This window comes from Prionailurus bengalensis, chromosome D3, assembly GCF_016509475.1.
Source record: "Prionailurus bengalensis isolate Pbe53 chromosome D3, Fcat_Pben_1.1_paternal_pri, whole genome shotgun sequence".
Classification (NCBI taxonomy): domain Eukaryota; kingdom Metazoa; phylum Chordata; class Mammalia; order Carnivora; family Felidae; genus Prionailurus; species Prionailurus bengalensis.
The window spans coordinates 44,215,232-44,242,121 of NC_057356.1; the positions used below are offsets into that span (position 1 = coordinate 44,215,232).

Here is a 26,890-nt window from a genome sequence, read left to right on the forward strand (position 1 = left end):
ATCAATAAAGAGCTTCCTTGGTATTTTTTACTGTTGCAAACTGTTATACTGTGTGCCATAATTTATTTCACCTAGCCCCTATTGATGGTCATTTATATTGTTTTCAAACAGTGCAACAATGAATAACCTCAACATGTATTATTTCTCACATGCACATAAATACCCAGGAATTACTGGGTCAAACATGTACTCATTTGTAATTCCTATAAATGCTGTAAATTACTTTCCATGGAGATTCTACCAGTACATGTGTGTCAGTTTGTATTTCCATAGCAGCTCACTGACAAAGTTTATTATTGAACTTCTGGATGTTGTCAATCTGATGGGTGAAAAATAATATCTGAGTGTGGTTTTAATTTGCATTTTCCTTGTTGACATCGAGCATCTTTACATTTTTTTAAAAGCTATTTACATCTTCTTTCTATGCACTGAAAGTTCCTTTACCTTGACTTGTGTCATAGTTTGGGTTCTGCTGGAATAATAACCCAAAGAAAAGATTTGGGTGCCAGTGGTTTATTTGGGAAGTGATGCCTGCAAGCAGGAGTAAGCCAACCTAAGAGTGTATTTTCTGTGTAGTTGCTATAAACCAGGGGGGTTGGAATCTACCAGGTTTTCTAAGAAGCATGCAGAATGCCTCCCAGAATTGTCCTTCCAAAGAATGGAAGGCTAGGACATTTATTCTTAGTCCTTCATTAGTTGAGGGCTGCCCCAGAGGTGTCATAGTTCTTCACACTTCTGGACCACAACATAGGGCTCAGAGCTTGATGGCCTTGGAGAAGCCCTTGAGATAAAAAGCTCAAAGAAGCTAGATATAAGCTTGAGGTAAGATGCTGCCCCAGGAATTGGAGCTCACATAGAACTGTCCACCATAGCACCTGCTGAAATCAAAGGTGGGCCAAAGGGATGTGGTATGGGGCAACAGTGTATCTCCAACAGTAATCTATTCTCTTATTGACTTCTGTTGATAGGAGCATAGTGTAATTGTAAGTTATAAATATTATCCCTGGTTTATAATTTTGCTTATACTGTTTTTAAAATAATAACTTTATTGAGATATAATTCATATATCTTACAACTTACCCATTAAAAGTATACAATTAATGGTTTTCAGTATATTTGCAGAATTTTACAGCCATCACCACAATAAATTTCAGAACATTTTCATCCAAGAGAAACCCTGTATCCATTATCAGTCATTCTCTATTTCAGTCCTCTGCTCCCAGCCCCTGGGAACTACAAATCCACTATTTTTATGAATTTGTCTATTCTGGGCATTTCATATAAATGGAATCATACAACATACGGCCCTTTGTGATTGGCTTCTTTAATTTGGCATATTGTTTTCAAGGTTCATCCATAGTTCAGTATGTATCAGTACTTCATTCCTTTTTGCTGCTGAAAAAAATCCCATTTTATGGATATACCGTATTTTATTTATCCATTTATCAGTTGATGGACATTTGGATTGTTTCTGCTTTGAGGCTATTATTAATGATGCTGCTATGAACATTTGTGCACAGATTTTTGTGTAGACATATATTTTCCCTTGTTTCTCATTTCCTACCTATGAGTGGAATTTCTGGGTCATATGGTAACTGTATATACCCATTTGAGGAACTGTTTTCAAAATGTCTGTACCATTTTACATTCCTACTAACAATGTGTGAGGGTTCCAATTTCTCCATATCCTCACCAATAGTCCTTACTGTCTGTCTTTTTTTTAGTTTAGGCATTCTAGTGGGCATGAAGTAATATCTCATTGTGGCTTTTTTTTATAAAGCATTTTTATTTTTTTTAATATTTATTTATTTTGAGAGAGAGAGCATGAGTGGGGGAGGGCTAGAAAGAGAAGGAAAGAGAAAATCCGAAGCAGTCTCCACATTGTCAGCTGAGAGCCTAACGTGGGGCTCAATCTCATCAACTGTGAGATCATGATCTGAGACTGAAATCAAGAGTTGGATGCTGAACTGATTCAGCCACCCAGGCACCCCTCATTGATTTGTATTTCTCCATTGGCTAATCATGAGTTATTTGTTTCATGCACTTGTTGGTCATTTGTACATCTTCTTTGGAGAAATGTCTATACAAATCATTTGCCCATTTTTTAGTTGAGTTATGTATCTTTCTAATTTGAGTTGTAAGGGTTTTCTATACATAGTCGATACAAGTCCTTTATCAACTATATGAGTTGCAAATATTTCTCCCACTTGATGGGTAGTCTTTTCACTCTCTTGATGGTGTCCTTTGAAGCACAATTTTTTTTTCGTGAAGTTCAGTTCATTTATTTTTTTCTTTCGTTGCTTGTGCTTTTGGTGTCATATGTAAGAAACCATTGCCTAATCCAAGGCCATGAACATTTACTCTTATTTTCCTTCTGAGAGTGTTATAATTTTATTATTTTTTTAAGTCTTTATTTAAGTAATCTCTACACCCAATGTGGAGCTTGAACTCACGACCCTAAGATCAAGAGTTGCACAGTCTACTGACTGAGCCAGCCAGCTGCCCCTGAGAGTTACAGTTTTAGCTCTTACATCTAGTTGTTTTTTGGTTAATTTTTTGGTTAACTTCTGTATATGGTGTGAAGAAGAGGTCCAAGTTTATTCTTTCACATGGGAATTTCCAGTTGTCCCATAATCATTTGTGAAAAGACTGGTTTTTTTACCTATTGAATTTTTGTGGCACCCTTGCCAAAATTTAATTGCCTGGGGTACCTGGGTGGCTCAGTCAGTTAAGTGTCTGACTTCAGCCCAGGTCATGATCTCACAGGTCGTGGGTTTGAAGTTCATGGATTTGAAACCCGCGTCAGTCTCTGCACTGACAGCTCAGAGCCTGGAACCTGCTTTAGATTCTGTGTCTCCCTCTCTCTCTCTGCCCCTCCTCCCCTTGTGCACTCTCTCTCTTAAAAATAAATAAACCTAAAAAAAATGTAATTACCCATAATATGCAATGACTTATTTCTGGACTCTAAGTGCTATTCCATTGATCTGTTTGTCTACCCTTTTGTCAATGCCACCCTGTGTGTTAATTGTAGCTTTATATGAAGTTCTGAAATGATGAAATGTGAATCCTCCAGTTTTGTCTTTCTTTTCCAAGACTGTTTTGCTATTCTGGGTCCTTTGCACTTCCAAATGGATTTTATGATTAGCTTGTCAATTTCTGCAAAGAAATTAGCTGGAATTCTGATATGGCTTGCACTGGAATTTTAGAACAATTTGGGGAATATTGCCATCTTAACAATAATAAGTCTTCTGACCCATGAGCATGAGATGTCTTTCAATTCTTTTAAAATCTTTAAAAAAATTATTGATAATGTTTTATAGTTTTCTTAGTATAAGTTTTATAGTTCTTGTATTAAATTTATTCCTAAGTATTTAATTTTTCTGATGCTATTTAAATGGAAGAAGCTTTTTCTTAATTTTACTTTTGTATCGTTTATTACAAGTGCATGGAATACAGTTGATGAATGTATCTTGATCTTCTATCCTGCAATTTTGGTGAACTCATTTATTAACCCTAGTAGTTTTGTAGTGTATTCCTTAGTATTTTTTTTATCCACTTCATTTGAGTTATATAATTAAATGTCTGTATGCCAGGGCTGCCATAACAAAATATCACAGACTGAGTGGCTTAAACAACAGAAATTTATTTTCTCAAAGTTCTAGAGGCTGCAAGTCCAAGATCAAGGTACAGTAGGGTTGGGTTTTCCTTGGCTTGCAGATAGCTGCCTTCTTCCTACATTTTCATATGGCCCTTCCTCTGTGTATGTGTACATCCCTGGTGTCTCTTCCTCTTCTTATAAGAACACCAGTCAGATGAACACCCAACCCTCATGACCTTCTTTAATCTTAATTACCTCTTTAAAGATGCTATCTCCAAATTCTGTCACATTCTTTATATATATATTCTCTATTTTTTATTTGAGAGAGAAAGAGAGAGAGAGGACGAGAGGCAGAGGGAGAGGGGTAGAGGGAGAGAGAATGAATCCTGACACAAGACTCAATCCCATGACCCTGGGATCATGACATGATCCAAAATCAAGAGTCAGATGCTCAACCAGCTGAGCCACTCAAGTGCCCTAATACTGTCACATTCAAAGGTACTAGGCATTAAGGTTTCAAAATATGAGTTTTTTGGGGGAGGGAACACAATTCAGTCTGTAATAATGGCATAGAAAGTTGCCAGTGATACCCTCTTGTTCATTTTTTATTTTAGTAATTTGCATCTTTTCTTTTTCTTGGCCAATCTAACTAAAAGTTTGTCAATTTTGTCTACTCAAAAAACAAACTTGGTTTTGTTAATTTTTGCTCTTGTTTCTCTGTTCCCTATTTCACTCATTTCTGCTGTAGTCTTTATTATTTCCTTTCTTCTGCTTACTTTGAGTTTAGTTTGCTCTTTTCTAGTTTTTTAAGATAGAGGTTAGTTGAGAGTTTTCTTCTGTTTTGATATAGGCACTCACAGCGATAAATTTCCCTGTGAGCACTTCTTTAATGGCATCTCATAAGTTTCCATATGTTGTTTTTTCATTTTCATTTATGTTTTTAAAAAATGTTTATTTATTTATTTTGAGAGAGAGAGAGAGAACGCACACAAGTGGGGGAGGGCAGAGAGAGAATCCCAAGCAGGCTCTGCTCTGCCAGTGTAGAGCCTGATGCTAGGCTCCATCTCATGAACCACGAGATCATGACCTGAGCCAAAGTCAGACGCTTAACTGACTGAACCACACCAGCATGCCAATCTTTTTTTTTTTTTTTAAGTTCATTTATTTATCTTGAGAGAGAGAGAGAGAGTTGGCGAGGGGTAGAAAGAGAAGAGAGAGAGAATTCCAAGCAGGCTCCATGCTGTCAGTTCAGAGCCTCATGCGGGGCTCAAATTCATGAACCGTGAGATCATAATCTGAGCTGAAGTCAGACACTTAACCAACTGAGCCACCCAGGCACCTCTCATTTTAATTTATCTTAAAGTGATATCTAGTTTCCCTTGTGATTTCTTCTTTGACTCATTGGTTATTTAGGAGTGCCTTGTTTAATTGCCACATATTTGTGAATTTTCAAATTTCCTTCTGTAATTGATCGCTCATTTGAGGCCATTGAGGTTAGAGAATGTAGTTTGTAGAATGTAATTTCCTTTAAGTTTATTGAGGCTTATTTTATCATCTAACATATTGTCTATACTCGAGAATTTTCCCTGTGCACTTGAGAAGAATATGTATTCTGCTTTTTTTAAATTTTTTTTTCAACGTTTATTTATTTTTGGGACAGAGAGAGACAGAGCATGAACGGGGGAGGGGCAGAGAGAGAGGGAGACACAGAATCGGAAACAGGCTCCAGGCTCTGAGCCATCAGCCCAAAGCCCGACGCGGGGCTCGAACTCCCGGACCGCGAGATCGTGACCTGGCTGAAGTCGGATGCTTAACCGACTGCGCCACCCAGGCGCCCCTGTATTCTGCTTTTGGTGGGAGAATGTTTTATTGCTTTCAGTTAGGTCTAGTTGATTTATAGTGTTGTTCAAGTATTCTGTTTCCTTGTTGATCACCTCCCTACTTTTTCTATTCATTATTGAAAGTGGCATATTATAGTCTCAATCGATTACTATTGAATTGCTTATTTCTCTCTTCAATTCTGTCAGTCTTTGCTTCACGAATTTGGGGCTCTTTTTAGGTGCATGTATGTTTTTAATTTTTATGTCTTCCTAGTTAATTAATCCTTTTATCAATATAAAATATCCTTCTTTTTCTCTAATAACAATTCTTGTCTTAAAGTCTATTTTTTTCTGATACTAGTATGGCTACTCCAGTCCTCTCTAGCTATTGTTTGCATGGATATAGTATGTTTTCTCATACATATTTTTTTTAATTTTTATGTAGCTGAATTATATATATAAACCTTTTTCTTTTTTTATTTTTTTTATTTAAAAAAAATTTTTTACGTTTATTTATTTTTGAGACAGAGAGAGACAGAGCATGAACGGGGGAGGGTCAGAGAGAGAGGGAGACACAGAATCCAGGTTCTGAGCGGTCAGCACAGAGCCCGACGTGGGGCTCGAATTCACAGACCGCGAGATCGTGACCTGAGCCGAAGTCGGCTCCTTAACCGACTGAGCCACCCAGGTGCCCCTATATAAACCTTTTTCTAATGGGTTATGTGTTTTGACCAATAGTTTGCCCTTTTCCATTTTAAGGTGATAACTCTTCCATGTTGTGTCTTATTATTTCTATATCTTCAGTTTTTGAATTTATATCTATTGTCCATTTGACTTTTTTGGTGCTTAGTCTTAAGATGTGGGTCCATCTTAACTTTTTTCTTGTATATCCAATGGCCTCAATACAGTTTATTGAATGCGTTCATCTTCATTGTGGCTTTGAGCTACTTTTATCTTATATAAATTCTCTTGTGTATTTGCATCTATTTCTTACTGCCTTTTTTGTTGTATTATTCTATTTGTCTACTAATGCACCAAGACTACAGTATTTATTGACTGAGGTTTTATAAGCCTTATTATGTCATATTAGGCTCCCCTCATTTCTCTTATTTTTCAGAATGTTTCCAGCTATCCTTGTATGTTTCCTTTTTTTCCTTATCAACATTACATCAGTTTACCTACTTTATAAACATTCTAAGAATTCTAGTAGTTATTCTAATAATATCTAAACCCGTTGGTATTTTTCTAGGATCACATTAAATTCATAAATTAACCTAGCTTGATTTCATCTTTTTTAAAGTTTATTTATTTTGAAAGAGAAAGAGAGAGCATGCATGAGTGGGAGAGGGGTAGAGAGAGAGGGAGAGAGAGAATCCCAAACAGCTCCATGCTGTCAGCACTGGGCCCAATGCAAGGCTTGATCTCATAGACCATGAGAGCATGACCTGAGCCCAAATCAGGAGTCAGATGCTTAACCAACCGAGCCATCCAGCTGCCCCATGACTTAATCTTTTTGACATTGAATGTTCCTGCTCAGAAACTTGGTATATCTTGACATTTGTTCAAGTCTATTTTCATGATATTCAGAAGTAAATATTTTTTAATTTTTATAAATCTTTAATATGAAAAGTTAAAATACATATAAAAATAGACTAGCAATCAACAAAACTAAAAGGCAGCCTGTGGAATAGGAGAAGATATTTGCAAAGGACGTATCTGATAAAGGGTCAGTATCCAAAATATATAAAGAATTTATAAAATTAAACATCTAAAAAATGAATAATCCAGTTGAAAAATGGGCAGAAGACATGAATAGACATTTTTCCAAAGAAGATATACAGGTGGCCAACAGACACATGAAAAGATGCTCATCATCACGTATTATGAGGGAAATGCAAATCAAAACTACAATGAGATATCACCTCACACCTGTCAGAATGGGTAAAATCAACAACACAAGAAACAACAGGTGTTGGTGAGGATGTGAAAAAGGGGAACCCCACATGCACTGTTGGTGGGAATGCAAACTGGTGCAGCCACTGTGGAAAACAGTATGGAGGTTCCTCAAAAAGTTATAAATTGAACAACCCTAAAATCCAGTAATTACACTACTAGGTATTTACCCAAAGAATACAAAAATACTAATACAAAGAGATACATGCACCCCAGTGTTTACAGCAGCATCATCTCCAAAGCCAAATTATGGAAACAGCCCAAGTGTCCATCAACTGATGAATGAATAAAAAAGATATGATGTGATATATAGATAGATAGATAGATATATAGATAGATAGATAGATATATCATAGAATATTACTCAGTGATTAAAAAAATGAAATTTTGCCATTTGCAATAACATTGATGGAGCTGGCCAGTATTATGCCTAATGAAGTAAGTCAGAGGAAGACAAATACCATATGATTTCACTCATGTGGAATTTAAGAAACAAAGCAAACAAGTAAAGGGAAAAAAAAAAGAGAGAGAGAGAGAGGCAAACCAAGAAACAGACTCTAAACTCTAGAGAACAAACTAATGGTTGCCAGAAGTGGGTGGGTGGGGGAATGGGTTAAATAGGTGATGGGAATTAATGAGTGCATATGTTTTGATGAGTACTGGGGGTCGTATGGAAGTGTTGAATCACTATATTGTACACCTGAAACTAATATTACACTGTCTGTAACTAACTGGAATTTAAATTAAAACTTAAAAAAAATAGACTAATATTATGAACCAAAACCATAGACCAAGCTTTAAAATTATGAGCACATGAGTGGAAGAGCATTTGACTGCAAAATTATGAGCACATGGCCAATATTATTTAGTCTTATTTCCTTTCCCCTTCCTTCCCTCAATATTTTACTTTAAAATTTTTTTAATGTTTATTTATTTTTGAGAGAGAGAGACAGAGGGCAAGTGGGGGAAGGGCAGAGAGAGAGGCAGAATCTGAAGGCAGACAGAATCTGAAGCAAGCTCCAGGCTCCAAGCTGTCAGCACAGAGCCTGATGTGAGGCTTAAACCCATGAACCATGAGATCATGACCTGAGCTGAAGTTGGACGCTTACCTGACTGAGCCACCCAGGTGCCCTCTTCCATCAGTATTTTAAAACAAATCCTGACTATAGAAAGCTTATGAAGGAAATTGAAGAAGATACAAAGAAATGGAAAAACATTCCGTGCTCATGGATTGGAAGAATAAATATTGTTAAAATGTCAATACTACCCAAAGTAATCTACACATTCAATGCAATCCCAGTCAAAATTGCACCAGGATTCTTCTTGAAGCTAGAACAAGCAATCCTAAAATTTGTATGGAACTACAAAAGACCCCGAATAGCCAAAGTAATATTGAAGAAGAAAACCAAAGCGGGAGGCATCACAATCCCAGACTTTAGCCTCTACTACAAAGTTGTAATCATCAAGACAGTATGGTATTGGCACAAAAACAGACACATAGACCAATGGAATAGAATAGAGACTCCAGAATTAGACCCACAAATGTAGGGCCAACTAATCTTTGATAAAGCAGGAAAGAATATCCAATGGAAAAAAGACAGTCTCTTTAACAGATGGTGCGGGGAGAACTCGATAGCAACATGCAGAAGAATGAAACTAGACCACTTTCTTACACCATTCACAAAAATAAACTCAAAATGGATGAAGGACCTGAATGTAAGACAAGAAACCATCAAAACCCTAGAGGAGAAGCAGGAAAAACCTCTCTGACCTCAGCAGCAGCAATTTCTTACTTGACACATCTCCAAAGCAAAGGAATTAAAAGCAAAAATGAACTACTGGGACCTCATCAAGATAAAAACTTCTGCACTGCAAAGGAAACAATCAACAAAACTAAAAGGCAACCGATGGAAAGGGAAGAGATATTTGCAAATGACATATTGGATAAAGGGCTAGTATCCAAAATCTACAAAGAACTCACCAAACTCCACACCTGAGAAACAAATAATCCCATGAAGAAATGGGCAGAAGACATGAATAGACGCTTCTCTAAAGAAGACATCCAGATGGCCAACAGGCACATGAAAAGATGCTCAATGTCACTCCTCATCATGGAAATACAAATCAAAACCACACCAAGATACCACCTCACACTGGTCAGAGTGGCTAAAATGAACAAATCAGGAGACTACAGATGCTGGCAAGGATGTGGAGAAACGGGAACCTTGTTGCACTGTTGGTGGGAATGCAAAGTGGTGTAGCCACTCTGGAAAACAGTGTGGAGGTTCCTCAAAAAATTAAAAATAGACCTACCCTATAACCCAGCAATAGCACTGCTAGGAATTTACCCAAGGGATACAGGAATGCTGATGCATAAGGGCACTTATACCCCCATGTTTATAGCAACACTTTCAACAATAGCCAAATTATGGAAAGAGACTAAATGTCCATCAACTGACAAACAGATAAAAAAGATATGGCTTATATATACAATGGAATACTACTTGGCGATGAGAAAGAATGAAATCTGGCCATTTGTAGCAATGTGAATGGAACTGGAGAGTATTATGCTAAGTGAAATAAATCAGGTGGAAAAGGATAGATACCATATGTTTTCACTCTTATGTGGATCCTGAGAAACTTAATAGAGGACCAGTGGGGAGGGGAAGGGGGAAAAAAAAAAGTTACAGAGAGGGAAGGAGGCAAACTATAAGAGACTCTTGAATACTGAAAACAAACTGAGGGTTGATGAGGGGTGGGGGAGAAAGGAAAGTGGGTGATGGGCATTGAGGAGGACCTGTTGGGATGAGCACTGGGTGTTGTATGGAAACCAATTTGACAATAAATTATATATATATATATATATATATATATATATATATATATATATATATAAAATAAGAAATAAATTAAAATGTATTACAAAAATAGATTTGACCTTACAGATAATTGTAAACGTGGCTCTGGTAAAATAACTGGAGAAATGACACTTTAGGTGTGCAAATGAATGCAATATGGTTAACATAAAACGATGGTTTTTGCTTGGAACAATTGTGCTAAAACATGCAATAAAGCAGGTTTGATAATAAATAAATAAATAAGCAAATAGATGAAACAAATCCCGGACATTATATTAAGAAGTTTCGTAAAGTTTTCTCCATATAGTTTTGTACATTTCTTATTAAGCTTATTCCTAGGCATTTATCTATTTATTGTTGTTTATATATATGAAGACTGATTTTTGTACATTAATTTTTTTCCTTTTCATTATTTTAAAAATATTGGTCTGTGCTAATTTGCATTCAGTGATTTGAAAAAATAAGGTAAAAATCAGCCCTTCATAATTGATCAACTACTTTTCACCTATATGTTTACCTGGACTATTAGAAATATGCTAAAATTATAGGTATAAACCACTATAGTAAGTTACTAGTCTTGTTCCAAACAATACAATTGTGGCCCAAAACATAATGACTAACCTATATAATAGCACATCAGACTCCCCTAGGATTCCTATCCTATAAGACATAAAAAACTGTCTTCAGTTTTCTGCAGTGTTGTAATGTATATGCAGTTGCTGGCCTCTATTCTTCCTATAGACCTTAAATTGCTCCTGGGTGGTAAGTCTGGCCCCCAGAGAGGCACATTAACTCTTTTAAGCCAGTTGAAAACTCAATTTTTTTTTACTTTTTTTAGTTTTTTAGTTTTTTGAGCCATTCAAAACTCAATTTTTTGAGTTCTTATGAGGAACACTGATTAGATGTATCAGTAATCACATTGTATACAAATACTATCTTTTAGATAATTCCTAATGTAGTACCATCAATATCCTGTTCTTTAGAACATTTTTTTCTTTTCAAATTTTCACAATCCCTTTGACCCTTGCTGTTACTAATTGATTAAGCTTTCTGGTAGAGTAGACTCACTGATTGGGGGTCTATACTTATTTTGGAAAACTCTATTTGGCTTTAGTCTTTATATCCCCCATGGCCTGTTTCTGAAATGGCATGTGTTTTTTCTGAGCTGCATTATTTTCTGAATCCAAATGGGAACCACATTTTGGATGTACCTAGCATTATATAGGTAAATTAATTCAAGTTTATTCCAAAAGTTAAAGCAAACTCCTTCAGCGAAAGTACTTCTTCCTACGTTGCAATGACTTAGTTTGCAGAACAACTTTTAAATAACAAACTCATCTGAATAGAATTAAATATATTTAATTAAAATACAACTTTAAGGGGAACTGTGAAGATTTTTTTAATGTTTATTTATTTATTTATTTATTTATTTATTTATTTATTGAGGGAGAGAGAGAAGGAGAGAGAGAAGGAGAGAGAGAGAGAGAGAGAGAGAGAGAATCCCAACCAGTTTCTACCCTATCAGCACTGAGCCTGCCCTCGGTGCTCGTTCTCACGAACTGTGAGCTCATGACTTGAACTGAAGTCAAGAGTCAGACATAAGCCGACTGAGCCACCCAGGCACCCCTGAGATAGTTTTAATATGGCGCATAATGATATCCTTGATGCCACGTCATATGACTTTGACCAAGTTAAATGACTACTACTCCTTAAAGTAATACTACCTATCTCATTGAGTTTTTATAGGAACTCAGTGAATTGATATATTTAAAGTACATATACTAGTACCCAGCACATAGTAACTTATAGTGTTTGTTAAATACATACAAAGAAAGTGAAACCTGAATACAGAGAAAATGACTTTCTTAAAATAGGTCAAGGATAAAACTGGTATTTTACAATCTGCTTTCTCTCATTTCTTTCTTGATGAATTAACTTTCTTCCTGCATGTAAAATAGTTTCTAATTTGAACAACCTGTTTCATTTTCAAGATTCACCGATTCTCAGTCCAGCTAATTCTGCAATCAATTTAAGTGGAGCTCAGGACCTGACCCGGAATAAGAATGTTGTGAAGCCACTGGCTTTATCTTTGCAGGTTGTAGGGAAGACTTTTGCTGCAGGTGATGTTTTCCTCATTTATATTTCTTTGGTAAATACATAGTCTATAAAAGACTTATGTGAAATCCAGTTGACAATTTGCTACAAGAAAACAGAAGCTCTTTTCCTTCCAGCTGAAGACAGAAGTGGGGCTGTCTCTAATATTGTATTATTATACAAAGCTTTGTGTTCTCTGTGCTCCAACCAGAAGAGTCAAGGAATGACATTTGGCACATGGGAAGACAGAGCAGGTTGGTTTTGTTCAGCAAACATTTCTTGGGTACCTGCTATTTTGAGGAACTGAGGATACAAATATAAATAATGCTCAATCCCTGACCTCTAATGAACTAATAACCTAGTTGGGGGGATAGACCTATAGGAAGTTATTTTCAGTATACTACAGTAAATACAGCAATATGCTGGGGGAGCACAAAGGAAGGAGAGTTTTAGCCCAACATTTTAGGGAGTAATGAAGAATGAGTTCTTGGAGGAGCTTGGTTTTGAACTATGAGGAGATATTCACTGCACAAAGGAGTAGGGGAAAGATACTTCAAATTCAGGGAAAATCCAAGATCAAAGCTTGAAAGGAAAATGAAAGAAAAGAAGAAGCATGATGTGTGCAGGAACTTCCACTGGTTTGGACTTGTTAGAACCATAAAACGTAAAACTCAGGGAGTGGCAGGAGGGGAGCAAGTAGTGGGCAAGGAAAGGGTCACAAGAGGCCAAGCTAAGAAGAATGGATTTTACTCTATAACTTATGGAACACAGGAGTTGATCTGGTCTGATTTGAACTTGAGTTAGATCACTTGGGCAGAAAAAAAAAAAAAAAAAAAAAAAAAAGGTAGGAAAACTAGTTGGAGGTCATTTCAGTAGTCTAGGTGAATGAGGTCCTTGACCTAGATAATAATAGGTTGTAGAGGAAGAGACATATTGAAGAACTACTCAGGAAGTAAAATCAGCAGAATTTGTCTGATTAATGTAAGCATGAAGTGTAAGAAGGGGTCTCGGGTCTGCATCCATCTTTCTGCTAATGGTGATGCAATTACTTAAGACAGAAAATACAGAAGAAGGAGCAGGTTCTCCAGGAGGAGATTGTGAGTTCAACTTTGGACATGTTAAGTTTGAAATGCCCAAGTGGAATAATCCAAGTGGAGCTGCTCAACAGTCATCTAATTTATTGTACATGAGATTAAAATCACCGGTGGGGGGTTGCCTGTGTGGCTCATTCAGTTAAGCATCTGACTCTTGTTCTCAACTTGGGTCTTGATCTCAAGGTTCTGAGTTCAAGCCCCATATTGGAGCCTACCTAAAAAAAAATCACCAGAGTAAATAGTATCTGCTAAGGGGAAAGGTAGGAGAAGGCAAGCTGTTAACAAGGATAATATTTTCGAAAATTCCAGTGTTTAAGGAAAATAAATGGTCAGAGAGGCAGAGGAAGAATGAGAAGAGAGCTTATCATTCTTGGAAACTTGACAAGTTTCTTATTCTGTTCCAACAGTTCTTGTAGAATCTACCTTCTGGTTAGATTATAGACTTGAACAAACTGAATCCAAGTTATTATAATATTTTAAAAATTAGTGAAATTATAGATCTTGGCAGTAACCAGCATAGTTGCTAAAACCATCAGATGGATTGATGGACAACTTAAAAAAAATTTTTTAATGTTTATTCATTTTTGAGAGACAGAGAGAGACAGAGTATGAGCAGGGGAGGGGCAGAGAGAGAGGGAGACTCAGGACCTGAAGCAGGCTCCAGGCTCTGAGCTGTCAGCACAGAGCCCGATGCGGGACTTGAACCCACGAGCTGTGAGCTAAGCCAAAGTCAGATGTTTAACCAACTGAGCCACCCAGGCACCCCTTGATGGACAGCTTTATAATTTGAGGATTAAGATAACAGCTCTTGAACCCCCTGCTCTTTCTTAACATGACAAGAAGAGAGAAAGCCAGTTATTATGTGCCTGCTGATGGAAGAATATAACACTATTTATGAGATATGCTTGCCCCAAAATTCAATCCTGAATCTGAGCCAACCTCTGTATCTAACAATTAGTATATAGGAAAGAGGGGACATTAAGTGATGCCATAGATAGTCAATCAGCAAAATTCAGAAAATGAGAAATTCTTCCAGATTTTCAGCAAATTAACTGGAAGAAAGAAAAAGAAGAAGGGGAATCCTATAGATTAAAGGAGGTTTAAGGAGAGGTGGGGGCAGGGGGAGGGATATAACTGACACCCTAAAGAGTCTGGGAAACTCAGCAAAAATTACATAATCTTAAGTCTACTTGCAGTGTATGACCTTACCCTGATTCAAACAGATTATTCTTTTTTTTTTCAAATTATTCTCAAAATTTGTGAGACAATCCATGAAATGTGAACACTGTATTTTTATTATATGAATAAATAATTGTGAACTTAAAAAAAGAGGTTTAAGGGACATAAAAACTAAACAATGTGTAGATCCTTTTTGAACCTTCCTTTTTGAAGAAGTCCACTGTAAAAAAAAAACTATTTCTGAGGTAACTGGGGGGAAATTTGAATATTAATGGGATATTTGATATTAAGAAATTATTAATCATGGATAATTTTAAGTATAATAATGACATTACAGTTATGTTCTTAAATTTTTTTAATGTTTATTTATTTGTGAGAGAGGGAGAGACAGAGTACGAATTGGGGAGAGGCAGAGAGAGAGGGAGACACAGAATCTGAAGCAGGCTCCAGGCTCTGAGTTGTCAGCACAGAGCCCAACATGGGGCTTGAACTTGAGAACTGTGAGATTATGACCTGAGCCCAAGTTGGACGCTTAACCAACTGAACTACCCAGGTGCCCTTATCACAGTTACGTTCTTAAGAGTTCTTTTCTTTTAGAAACTCATTTAGAAACATTTATGGATGAAATGATATAAATAAGTTTGCTTCAAAATAATCTAGAGCAAGTATATGTGTATGTTGGGTGAGGGGGAAGGGAGAGGGAGTATAGATAAAGCAAGATTGGCTATGTGTTGATAACTGTTGAAGCTGGGTGATAGGTATGTAATTTATTATACTATTTTCTCCACTTTTGTATATGTTTGAAAATTCCCAAGATATAAAATAAAAACAAAACAAAACAACTTTCTCTTTCTTCCACCCACCATCTCCAAAGGCTTCACTGAAAATGATTGTAAAAGATCTCTTAGGATCCCAGAAAATTATTTTTAGGTGACATTTCGTTTTGAAGAAGGTACCAGTCTTAAGGTTGTAGTCAGTTTTACACAACTGTACTGTCCAGTCCGTGAGATGTCTTTGAATCCTGCAGTGTGCGGTTTATCAAGATTGCATGTGGAAAAATTCAGTGTCACAGAATGCAGTGTTCTGCTCAGCCTCTGTTCTGAGTCTTCCTCTCATGTGGTACAGATGCTGCTAATGGAAACAGTAGCCATGGAGGGAAGAGCAGTGCCTCCAGCTCTACTCCAGCCCGCCCAGGAAATTACTCATTATCACCAAGACCTAGCTATGCATCAGGAGACCAAGGTACAATACCCATCTTAGAGTTTTGAAAGAATGTACCTAAATTATGGAAGAAGTGCTATGGAGTTTGGAGTGATGAATTATCTGACAGTACACTCCCAGTTTTTCCTTAGCTTCTCGTCCAAAGTTTTGAAGGTTTATGATTGGTGTGAACAATGATGATTAAATATCTTGGTGATTTACAAGGATGAGCCTCACTAGAAAATAGTGTTGAAACAGATGTAAAAGGAAATGTCTTGAAAAACCATGAGCCTTGCTGACCAAGATACAGAGTTCAAGATTCTTCTCTATAGTGTGACTCTGGGCAAATCTGAGCCTTCCTTTAACCACCTACAAAATTGATATAAAAATATACTTATCCTACAACTTCACAGGGTTGTTGGCAGAATTAAATGAAATAATCTGGGTAAAACTGTAAATTGTAAAACAGCATACAAATGTGAGGTGGTATTGTTAGGGTGACTTTTTCTAATTTTATCTTTACCTCTAGAAGAGTGGCTTAGACTTTCTGAGTATAATCAAATTAAAGGCCCCATGTTACTCTGAATTCTCTTATTTCTTCCACTAGTAAGGACAAGGCTCATCTTTCTTTTTGCCTTCAGCTACCATGTTTATTTCTGGGCCACCAAAGAAACGACACCGGGGATGGTATCCTGGGTCACCTGTCCCCCAACCTGGTTTAGTTGTACCTGTTCCTACAGTTCGCCCTCTTTCAAGAAGTGGTAAGATGGGTTTTAAGTTTTTTTGTTTGTTTGTTTTTTTAATTAGCAGAGGTGTCTTCTATTCTTTCCCTGAACCATTGGAGATAAATTTCCTTAATCATTATGTCCTATATTATGTAAGGAAATTAATAGTAGCTGACATTTTGTCCCCATCACTTCTGTCTTCCCTAAAAGTACATGTGTCATCACAATGGATCTTAAGTTAGCATCTGGCTTTGTTTTGGCCCACAGTATCAATAAGCCATTCTTTACATGCGGCATGATGCTAGTAGCCCACCAGCACAGGTCACAAATGGACTTGTTCTGCCGGTTGTGCTATTAGATATGTTCTCCTGAGCTCTGGTTCCTTATGTGACCTGCACCTATTATTTCTGGTCTAGAAACCACCCCCACCCCCCAAAAAAACCCAACTTGTTCTCCTTTATAATAACCAAGCCATAGCCATTGGGTACCTACTGTTAAATGTTCAAACACTAGTCTACCTTGCTGTATTAAGCACAAATGTAAACATGCCAATTCTAAGACATGGATGGGATTCTTCAAAAATTTGTTTAGTTTTAAAGACTACATAGAGATTCTATATATACAAAGAATTATGCCCATATGTTACTGTGTTTGACTCTAGATAGTACTGATTAGTGATGAGTTTGACCTTCTTCACTGTTTTTGGAATTTTCCAATTCTCTATAATGAACAGATAATTGGAGTGGAGGTGGGGGAGTTAACTATGAAACAGAATCCAAAAGATTGCATGTGGAAAAACAACTAGGAAAAACTGTGAAAATGCTAAATAGTAGTTATCTCCAGATGATGTGATTTATGGTTGATTTTTTTTCCTTTTGTTTTTGTCACTTCTAATTTTATATAATAAACCATGAATTACTTTAATTAAAGAACAATGGACGATTAGACTTCTAAAACTTCTATATTAAAAGTATTAAGACTGTTGATTTCAGTTGTATTTCACTTAGCTTTCATGTCTAATCCTTCTTGTCAAACAACTTTTTTTCCAGAGTCCCTTTTATCTGCCCCAGTTCCACAGACCCCATTAACTGGAATTTTACAACCTCGACCCATTCCTGCAGGGGAAACTGTAATTGTTCCTGAAAACCTGCTGACTAACTCAGGAGTTAGACCAGTAATTCTGATAGGTAAGGGGAAAAAATTCCAAATTGCCTGTGTCTGCTGGCATCTAGTACTGTTTCTTCATTTCATTCTTCATATATTTATCCATATTTGTTCATGCATGTATTCATTTATCTATTTATTAATTCTTTCAGCTTTTATTGGCCAGCTCTCTCATGCTATATTAAACATGTGACTAGAAGTTGGAAATAAGGCAGTCTATTTGCCTGCAGGGAATACTGTTAAGTAGGGAGTCTATCATTTAAATAAGTACAACATTGTGATACTTGAGCTAGTACAGGTTCACAACCAAGAACTACAAGAACTCAGAGGAGAGAGAGCTTAACTTTGCCTGGAGGGAGTCTGAAAAGACTTCTCAAAGGTGATGTTTCAGTTAGTTCCTGAAGGGTTGGCAAGAGTGGACAAGGTGGGGAAAAGGGAGCCAAACCACAGAGAAATGAAAAAACAAGCTAAACCAGCTAACAGGCCCCATTCAGGAGAACAAAGAAGTCCCAGAGTTGCATATCTGAACCATGGAGAAGCATCTGTGAATTAGTATGTTTACAGAGTCTGAGTGTTTCCAAGATGTCTATAAGTAGAGGTGCAGACATTTAGAGGTCTCTAGATTCCAGGACTAACTTAGTGCTTTTCAGACTCACATCAAGAGTCACCTCATTTGGGTGCTATCCTAGATCAGAAGGGGACTACCTGCTTTACCTTTGGAACTGAACAGATAGGGTGTATAAGCTCCACTGGATCTTTAGGGTATGTCTATGTGAGGTGTTATCTGCTTCTTTTGGTTGACTGGAGCCTACTGACATGGATGGTTTTGCTTCAAGCCCTGTCCTTTATCAGGCTGCCCTATCCACTGCTCTTGGGCCTATAGGCACTGGGAGAACCCCAGTTGTTTAAATTCCATATGGTCAGGAAGTTCTTATTGAACACCTGAGTGGCATGCATAATGCAGCTAAGCCTTGGAAAGATATTTGGAACATGGGACCATTTGGTGTCTGCCTTTTAGAAGGTCTCACAGAGGGACTACGTTCTTTACCACACCACCAAAATAGGGTACATTTCAACATATTTTTGTCCTATCTACTTCTAAGATAATTTGAGGCTGTTTATGGACATTTAAGAAGGGAATATAAAAATAACTAAGATAGCACAAAGAGTAGGAACCTGCAAGTACCAATGACTAGAAGAATATTGCTGGTGATCAATGAGTTTAGCTTTTTAAAATGTTTAAGAAAACCTCAGGAAATGAAACATGTTATTGTAGTTTGTGTTCTGTCATCTTATGTGGAAAGAAACTTGATCAAGAATTTTATTGGGAAATATTTTATCATTGCAGTTTTACAAAAGGATACAGAGATGTTTTGAAAATTCTCATCAATTCTCTGTGGCAGATATAATATTAACATGTCCTTTCTGTGGGAAACAGAGATAATATAATCTGAGTCTTTTGCTTCCTGTTCATCTGATTTAATATAAGTGAGAAGCATCTGAGTGAATTCCCTAGGATATTTGAGTGATTTGTTTGGTAGTCACCTAAGAGGGCAGGAAACTTTGTTAAGCATCTTTAATCCTAGTTGAGCAAGTATACCTGGTTGGACCTCAAAAAGAAATGTTGAACTTTATTGACCTGCTTCTATTGGGGCAGGCTATGGCACTTTACCCTATTTCTATGGAAATGTTGGTGACATTGTTGTGAGTCCTCTGCTGGTGAATTGCTACAAGATTCCACAGTTGGAAAACAAAGATTTGGAACATTTAGGGTTGACTGGCAGCCAGCTCCTGAGTGTGGAAAACATGATTCTTCTGACGATACAGTATCTTGTGCGACTGGGTAAGCAATTTTTAATAATTATTTGATGGTGACGATTTTTATTCTTTTCACAACATGGTTTTTTTCCCTTTCTTTCCCCACTTTCTCATATTTGTCTATTTGTCCATCTCTTACTTTCCCTTTCATTTCTAACATTCTTTTCCTTCAGCCCCACTCTCTATGACTGTTCCCTTTCTTCTCCTTTCTGCCACTTGCCTGTTTTTTTCCCCACTTCTCTCTTGCCTAACCTCCCTACCCTCTGGCTTTGCTTGTGTCCTAGAAGAGATAAATTGCTCCACCTAGTGTCCAGTTTCATGATGGTCCTAAGGTCTCCAGAGTAGTTAATATAGGCAGAACCTCAAAGGGCTATGGCCATGGTTACCCTCCTCCCTTGGGGAGTCTGTCCAAGCCACCTTTCCAAAAATGCACCTATCATCTGGACTGAAAATGTAGCCATTGTCTTAGGCAATTATTTTACAGTTTTCCACTTAGCCTTTTTATCTTGTTTATCCACTGTCCCTACATCCATTTTTTTTTTCTTCTGCAGCTACACCCCTTTGATGTAGTCCCATCGTGTTTTCCTTCATTGAGGCAGTAACTGTGGACCTCCCTGGAAGGCTCTGTAGGTTGTAGGGTAAAGGAGATACATAGGTCATGAACCCTTCACTTCCTCTCTTTGGTATATCCTCCAGAGGCCCACAGTGGGTGTGTGCAGGTGTCCTGACAATACTGTCCTGGCTCAGCAGCATTTACATTGCAATGTCCTTTATTTTGCAAACTGCAGCAGGTCATCTAATATGCAGCCTAATTATACACTCAGGACTTCAAGCCACTGATTTACTTAGGAAAATGTTCAAGATGTAATATTACATAGAAGAAATTTTCCATCTGCATTCTTAGGAATTATTTTAATGTTTGAAAATATATAAGTGTTAAATAATAAAAATACTCGGCTAACCAATGCTAAAAACAAAACAAAAGCTTCAGCCAACCGGATTCAGTCTTTGGAGCATCAGCTAGCACCTGTGGCTGTAAGTGTTGGTACCCTGACAGTGAAGGCCTGCTTTGACATGGGCTTTTCAAACGTGGAAGGCTTCAGATATCACTTTGATGGTAAACATAGGACTTGCTAATCATGTTGATTAGTGGGTAATAAAGTTATAAAAAACCACCTCTGTCTGCAGCTCATTTGATGTCATAATTTTAATTGCTACATACACTGACTTTTAGCTATGTTCTAAGATCTAAGAGCGACCTCCAAATGCATCCAGAATTAGTAAAACAAGCCTGCATAGAGTAATTCTATTGGCAGGCCAAGCCAGTCAGCACAGCATTTTTTTCAATCTTAATAACAATTTATCAAAGTCCAAGTTAATTAAATGAACTAAATGGTCAAGACAAAATGGCTTCCCTCAAATTACTATAAAAGCTCTTATCTTAAAAAAAAAGGAAAAGAAAAATCTCCATTCAATCAGACCTCTTGTCTGCCTTGCAAGATCAGTTCTTTCTGGAGTTTTACTGGCAGCCAATTAATATATCTCTCAATGTGCAACATGACTGGCTATTTTTTTTTTTTAATCTAAATTTTGCATGTTAGGATACCTATTCTCAACAACTCCCTTCTTCTTCTCAAAAACTCCCTTGAGTTTTTGTTTGTTTGTTTTGCCTTCAAGGTTTTGAAGAAGGCAGCAAGAACATTTTCATATCTACTGTAGATTATAGATAGACTTTTTTTTTTAAAGCCAAACTTTTAGAAGAACAGGTCTAATACTTTGATGGCTCAGCTACGTGGGTGTAACAGAGAAGAGAAAAGCAAGATTCTTCAAAATGAACAGGTCTTTCCACTAGAGTCGCTTCAAAAAAAAATCCATCTGTTATTTCACAGTCTGAAAACCTTTTGAAGTAGATAATGAAATCAGCAAATCCAGTGATTATTGGAAGGCTCTGAGTCTGTTGGAACCTTGTCTTTTCTTAAGGTAGCTCTATCTGAAAAGCCATCAAAAAAAAAAAAAAAGCCATCAGAACTGATGCTTAGGCTGAGTTGCTGGAGACCAGCAGTTGATGGGAAAAAATTACTATTATCAAGCTTGTGGGAAGTGGAGAAAAGGCTCCTGCAATTTGGCCATAAAGGCTGAGGATGAGGAAATGATGGGAGGTGATTAGAAGCAAGGCATTTTGCTCTTTTACCTCATTTAAACTTTGGTACATTTTTCTCCACTTCTCAATTCCTAACAGTAGTTCCTTCGAAACTCTGTAAAAGTGAATTTTAAGGCAGTAGAGAATGCTATGAACATGTTTGATAATTTTATTTTCCCAGAATGCCTTTATATTTGAAATTAATTATACTGCTTCATAGAACATGTTACTCAATCACGGTTTGGAGTGGATCTTATGGACACGCCTATGAACCAGGCCTCTGAGCCTTCAGGTGGTCTGTCTGTGAGAGGCAGTAGGGAATGGCAGACAGAACCACTTGCTTTTGGGCTGTCATTTATTCTGATGGAAGAAAGCTTTAAATAGACAGCCACCTTCCCTTCATCTCATTTGTACTGTGCATTTGTATAGTTGATACAAATCTATACGCTTGAGCTCACCACCTACTATGTACCTAATGACCACTAATCATGATGCTAATTTGATAAAGCAAAATGAAGATAGAAGCTTTGGTGGTTCCCAGGTGATAAGATGGCATCCACCTCCCTATAGCAAGCAATTGGGGAGGGCATAAGAAACATTAACATAATGTATGCATTGCAGTGTTCTTGCCCTCTTTCCATGGACAGCATTAAAAAAACTCTGTGAGGATTTAATTTTCCATATCCTTAAAATATTACTAAACCTTCATTTTCTTACTTTCCCAGAGAACATGGGTGGTGGCCTGGGAGGCAACTTAAATCCCTATTAGTGGAAGGAGAGATTTCTGACTCATTCAAGGTGCCTCTTCTCATACAGAAGTGCAGTCCCTTAAACCTGTATTCTTTCCCAAGGGGATTTTAATACTGGATTCTGAGGCTATTGCTTGATCTCGGGTCACAGACACTGAGGGATCTGTATCTGTCTACTGGAGCCTGACTTTCAAATCTCAGGTCTGCACAGCAAAAGAAATCACTGAAGAGAGGTAGTGAGCATAGGAATTCATCTGAGTCACTTGGATGCCAAACATTGACTTGCTTGCTTTGTCCTACAGACTGGCTGAGTTTTAAAGAGAAGCAGAGAAACAAAACACCCCTCATTCCAGGGACTGCCAGTCACCCACACAAATTTAGCCTATCATAACCACAGCTGGAGGAAAGGGCCAAACACCATTCTTAACAATCCAGAATGCTGGGGGAACAGCTATATGACAGTGACATTCTCTATCTAGGGGAAGTGTGTGGCTGCTTAAATATAAGCTAAAATAAAAAACACTTAAACTTAATTTTCCTAAGGACAGTATGCCTTAGAATAGATACAGATGCAATACATTAAACTGTTTTTCAAAGTAGCTATAAAAAAATTGAGAAATGGGTGAAACCTAAAGTTTAGCTTCTTCCCTCCTGAGTCATTAACCATGTTTGTAACACCACGTTTAACAGGTCAACGAATATACCACCTTCAGGGACAACCCCCTAAGGAATTGATACTCTCTCTCAGTATATCCTCTTTTAAAAATATCATGAATAGCATAAAGGAAAACAGAAGCCTGCATTTTTTTTAATATTGAGGCAGAGAGAAGGTAATTTCACAATGGAAAATGGTTAGTTGGGGTCCATACTTGCGGCCCCAACAGGAAAAAGAGCCCATTTGCCCAGTTGGAGTATGGTGGAAGGACCGTACACGGACATATGTGTGTGTTTCTCTCCTTTCTAGCCGTGATATTTTTAAAATTCTAGCTGTAATTCTCTTCAATTTAGGTCCTGATCAGATACCTCTCAGGGAAGAATTTGAGCAAATCATGCTGAAAGCTATGCAAGAATTTACTCTGAGAGAGAGAGCCCTGCAGATGGGTGCTCAGTGTGCACCTGTGTCTCCAGGACAGCTCCCCTGGCTGGCTAGACTAATTGCCAGCGTATCTCAAGACTTGGTTCATGTGATTGTGACCCAGAACTCTTTGGCAGAGGGCATTTCAGAGACGTTGAGGACTCTCAGTGAAATGAGACACTATCAAAGACTACCAGATTATGTCGTGGCAATTTGTGCATCGAAAATCAGAGGAAATGAATTTTGTGTGGTAGTACTAGGTGAGTCATGTTTTTTTAGGGTTTTTTTTTTAATCTATTCATTCAATCATCTGTCCATTTATTGGGTGTTCAAGCATCCATGTAATTAATCTCTAATTGCTCCAACTTGAGTTCTTCCTCCTAATTTTAACTTTTGTTTTTCTCCTCAGATCAGATTTTTGTAGCCCTTAGTTTGACTGGTGTCCCTGTCAGCTGGTTGTGAGAACATTATTTCAAAGCATACCCTAGTAATAGATACCCTTGTCTCAAGTAACTTCTGTTCTTAAAAGGTTTTGGAAATGTTACCACTCTAGCATGTGATAAAGCCATTGCCACAGGTGGCCTAAGCCAGTTAATCAAATTTGGCAGGAACTTAGCTCATATATTCACCTCCTCACTAAAGAGGATACTTATGTTGTAACATTGACTCTAAAGAAAAGGTTCAGGAGGTTGGTACATTACAAAATGTGTTTTTGTTCTTTGTGCAATTTTCTGTCAGGCACCATCGTGAGTAGCCAGCCATCTGAATTAAATTTGCTTTTTTTTCTCTCTAGTGAAAGGCTCTCACCTGTTCCTACTAAAGAAGCCAAGCGCCCTCACTTTGGCAAAACCTGCCTGCCCATCTCTCTATGACATATGACATAAATCTCTTTCAGAAAGTATAATACATTATTTTTTTAATTTTCATTTGAGAAAACAATTAAATGTCTTAAACTTACATTTTTAATACAGATATTCATAATAGCCATGCAAACACAGTTCTTAAAGGTTTTTCACATTCTCCCCTAGTCTTTAAACACATGTACAGTATGTTTTCACTTATGTTACAAACATAAGGCATATCATTTTTGCCCTTGATCATCTAACATTTTATTGTAAACATTTTCTGTTTAAAATTGTCATTTTAAATGCTGAGTAATTGTCCATATTTCTATGTGCCCTAATTTCCTTAACCAAGTCTCTGTAGTTACTTACTTCAGTTGTTTCCAATTTTTGCTATTATAAATCATATTTTAGTGAGTATTTGTTCACGGATGCATCACCTCCTCTCCCTCTGTTCTGCAGGTCAGCATCAGTCCAGAGCTCTGGCAGAGAGTATGCTCACCACAAGTGAGTTTTTGAAAGAAATTAGTTATGAGCTCATCACAGGAAAGGTCAGTTTCCTGGCATCGCATTTCAAAACCACATCATTAGGTGAGTGGTTGTAGGATTCAGCAACACTGACAGCCCCTAACTATGTGATTTTCTGAATTTAAATCTTAGCCTGTCAAGGAGATGAGTGTGGAGCTTGAACTTGCCAGCCGACCTTCCCTCATTCGGAATGGTTTATCCTCAGTATTTTGTTACTGACACAACAAGGGGTCCAGAGGAAGGCATGCAGGCACTAATATGGAGGGCCTCCGCTCAGCCACTATTTAGTGATGTGACCTTGGGAGAGATTCTGCCTCCCCAGATCTGTTTTCTAATATGTCAAATGGAGATAGAATGATCCCATCCTGCCCACTTTGAGTATTATGGAGGTCAAGAGAGATATGCCATGTGAAAGCATACAAATTGTAAGCACAATACAAATGAGAGTAGCTCTGGCTATAGAGATACTCTACAGGCATGGCCAAGTGTAAACTCAGACATAAAAAGCTGGCTGAGTAAACCCAGACAGGAAAAGCTGGCTGACTGACAAATCTTGATGAGAACCCAGCTTAGGTGCCCAATTTGGAGACTGATAGAAATGTATCATTCCTTGTAATCTTCTTATCTCCGCTTTATTGTGTAATAGGCGATGACCTGGACAAGCTTCTAGACAAAATGCAACAAAGAAGAGGAGAGAGTGTGGTTACGCCCTTCAACGGAGACCTTCACGAATGTGTGTCAGCTCAGGAGGCTGCCGCTATGATTCCCACGCAAAACCTGGGTAACGTCACCTCAGACCAAAAGGAGGAAATAGAAGCTAAGTCATTCTGAGGATTTTTGAGGTCTTGTCTTAGAGTCACAGACTATGACCGGCTTTTCCTCATTGTCTACATGATAAATAGGGTCCAAATTAAAAATGTCTTACTATGGGGCCTGGATCAAGCACCTTGTCCTTAGTAAATGTCTTCTAGAATTAAAATCAAAGACTTTATTATAAGCAGACTCTCTCTTTTTTTCCCTCGAAAAATTCTGGGGTCCATGGGGTACTTTCCTTAGCTCCACCAGCTATGCCCAGAGAGCTTTCAGTGTTATCTGAGGCTTACAAAGAACTGCTTGAGTGTGGAATGTAGTCCGTGCAGGACTCCTGGCTCTCCACCCCCTTCATTTACTCTCTGACACGTAAAACACACATAATTTCAGTGATTGCAAGGCGTTCCTGGCAGATAGCTCAGCAAAACCAACACACCATCTTCCCTGCAAGCCTCCAGGACATAAGAGAGGATGGTGGGACCAGGACTGAGGAGCTCCATCATTCAATTGGATTCCTTTATGTTCAGATTCCTTTCCCAATTCCCTATTTGACAAGGACAACATAGGAGAGAACCGAGATAAAAAAGATAGGACAAAGGGTAGACGTGAAACAGAACCATAGAGCTGCTGCTGACAGCCTTCTGGCCTTCACTTGATAGGAATGTATAATTTATATATTAGGATTGCCTCAGCAATAAAAGCAGCATGGCTTGGCATCAGCTCAGTCACACAAACAAATTCAAACACACACAATAAAAGTTACTTACTTCTGCGTGTTATTTGGTAAGAAAATGATCACCCAGATGATCTAAAATATGTTCATAGTTTTTGAATTATTAACAAAGTTAGAATTTAAAAGCTCTTAAAGTACTTAACAGATTTCCATGTTCATATCCTCAATTCCCTGCTTAAGAAACATTGCTTAAAGATATTTTTAGATTTCCTCAAACTTCAAAATTTACTAGGCTAAATTCTACAAAGTTGTACTATCATCTGTGCTAGTCCCCATCTATTTAACCTATGACATGAAAGAAATAATAGCCTGTCAAAAGACAGATTTATTTTGATTGGTAATCTTTGCGGGTCAAAAACCATTCTGTTATTGTAAGTTTGCAGCTTTGGGCTTTTCTAGTGGGTTCTCTCAGCCACCTGTATAAATCTCCACTCACTCTCAGGGTACTGTGGCTAGGGTACTGTGACTACTGTCTTTGCCTTGGCCGCACTGTAGTTTGATTTGAGAAAA

The 26,890-nt window shown here is 37.6% G+C and overlaps 1 protein-coding gene across 4 annotated transcripts in view; it reads left to right on the forward strand.

Moving 5' to 3' along the window:
- GREB1L (GREB1 like retinoic acid receptor coactivator) overlaps positions 1–26,890 on the forward strand; it is a 178,811-nt gene that overhangs the window by 73,492 nt on the left and 78,429 nt on the right. For all 4 annotated transcript variants that reach the window (XM_043558429.1, XM_043558432.1, XM_043558430.1 and 1 more), the window contains exons 8-15: positions 12,221–12,349; positions 15,722–15,838; positions 16,438–16,557; positions 17,571–17,708; positions 19,343–19,528; positions 23,401–23,727; positions 24,772–24,900; positions 25,484–25,618. In XM_043558429.1, the coding sequence (XP_043414364.1) occupies positions 12,221–12,349; positions 15,722–15,838; positions 16,438–16,557; positions 17,571–17,708; positions 19,343–19,528; positions 23,401–23,727; positions 24,772–24,900; positions 25,484–25,618 (1,281 nt within the window). The remainder of the gene's footprint in view (positions 1–12,220; positions 12,350–15,721; positions 15,839–16,437; positions 16,558–17,570; positions 17,709–19,342; positions 19,529–23,400; positions 23,728–24,771; positions 24,901–25,483; positions 25,619–26,890) is intronic.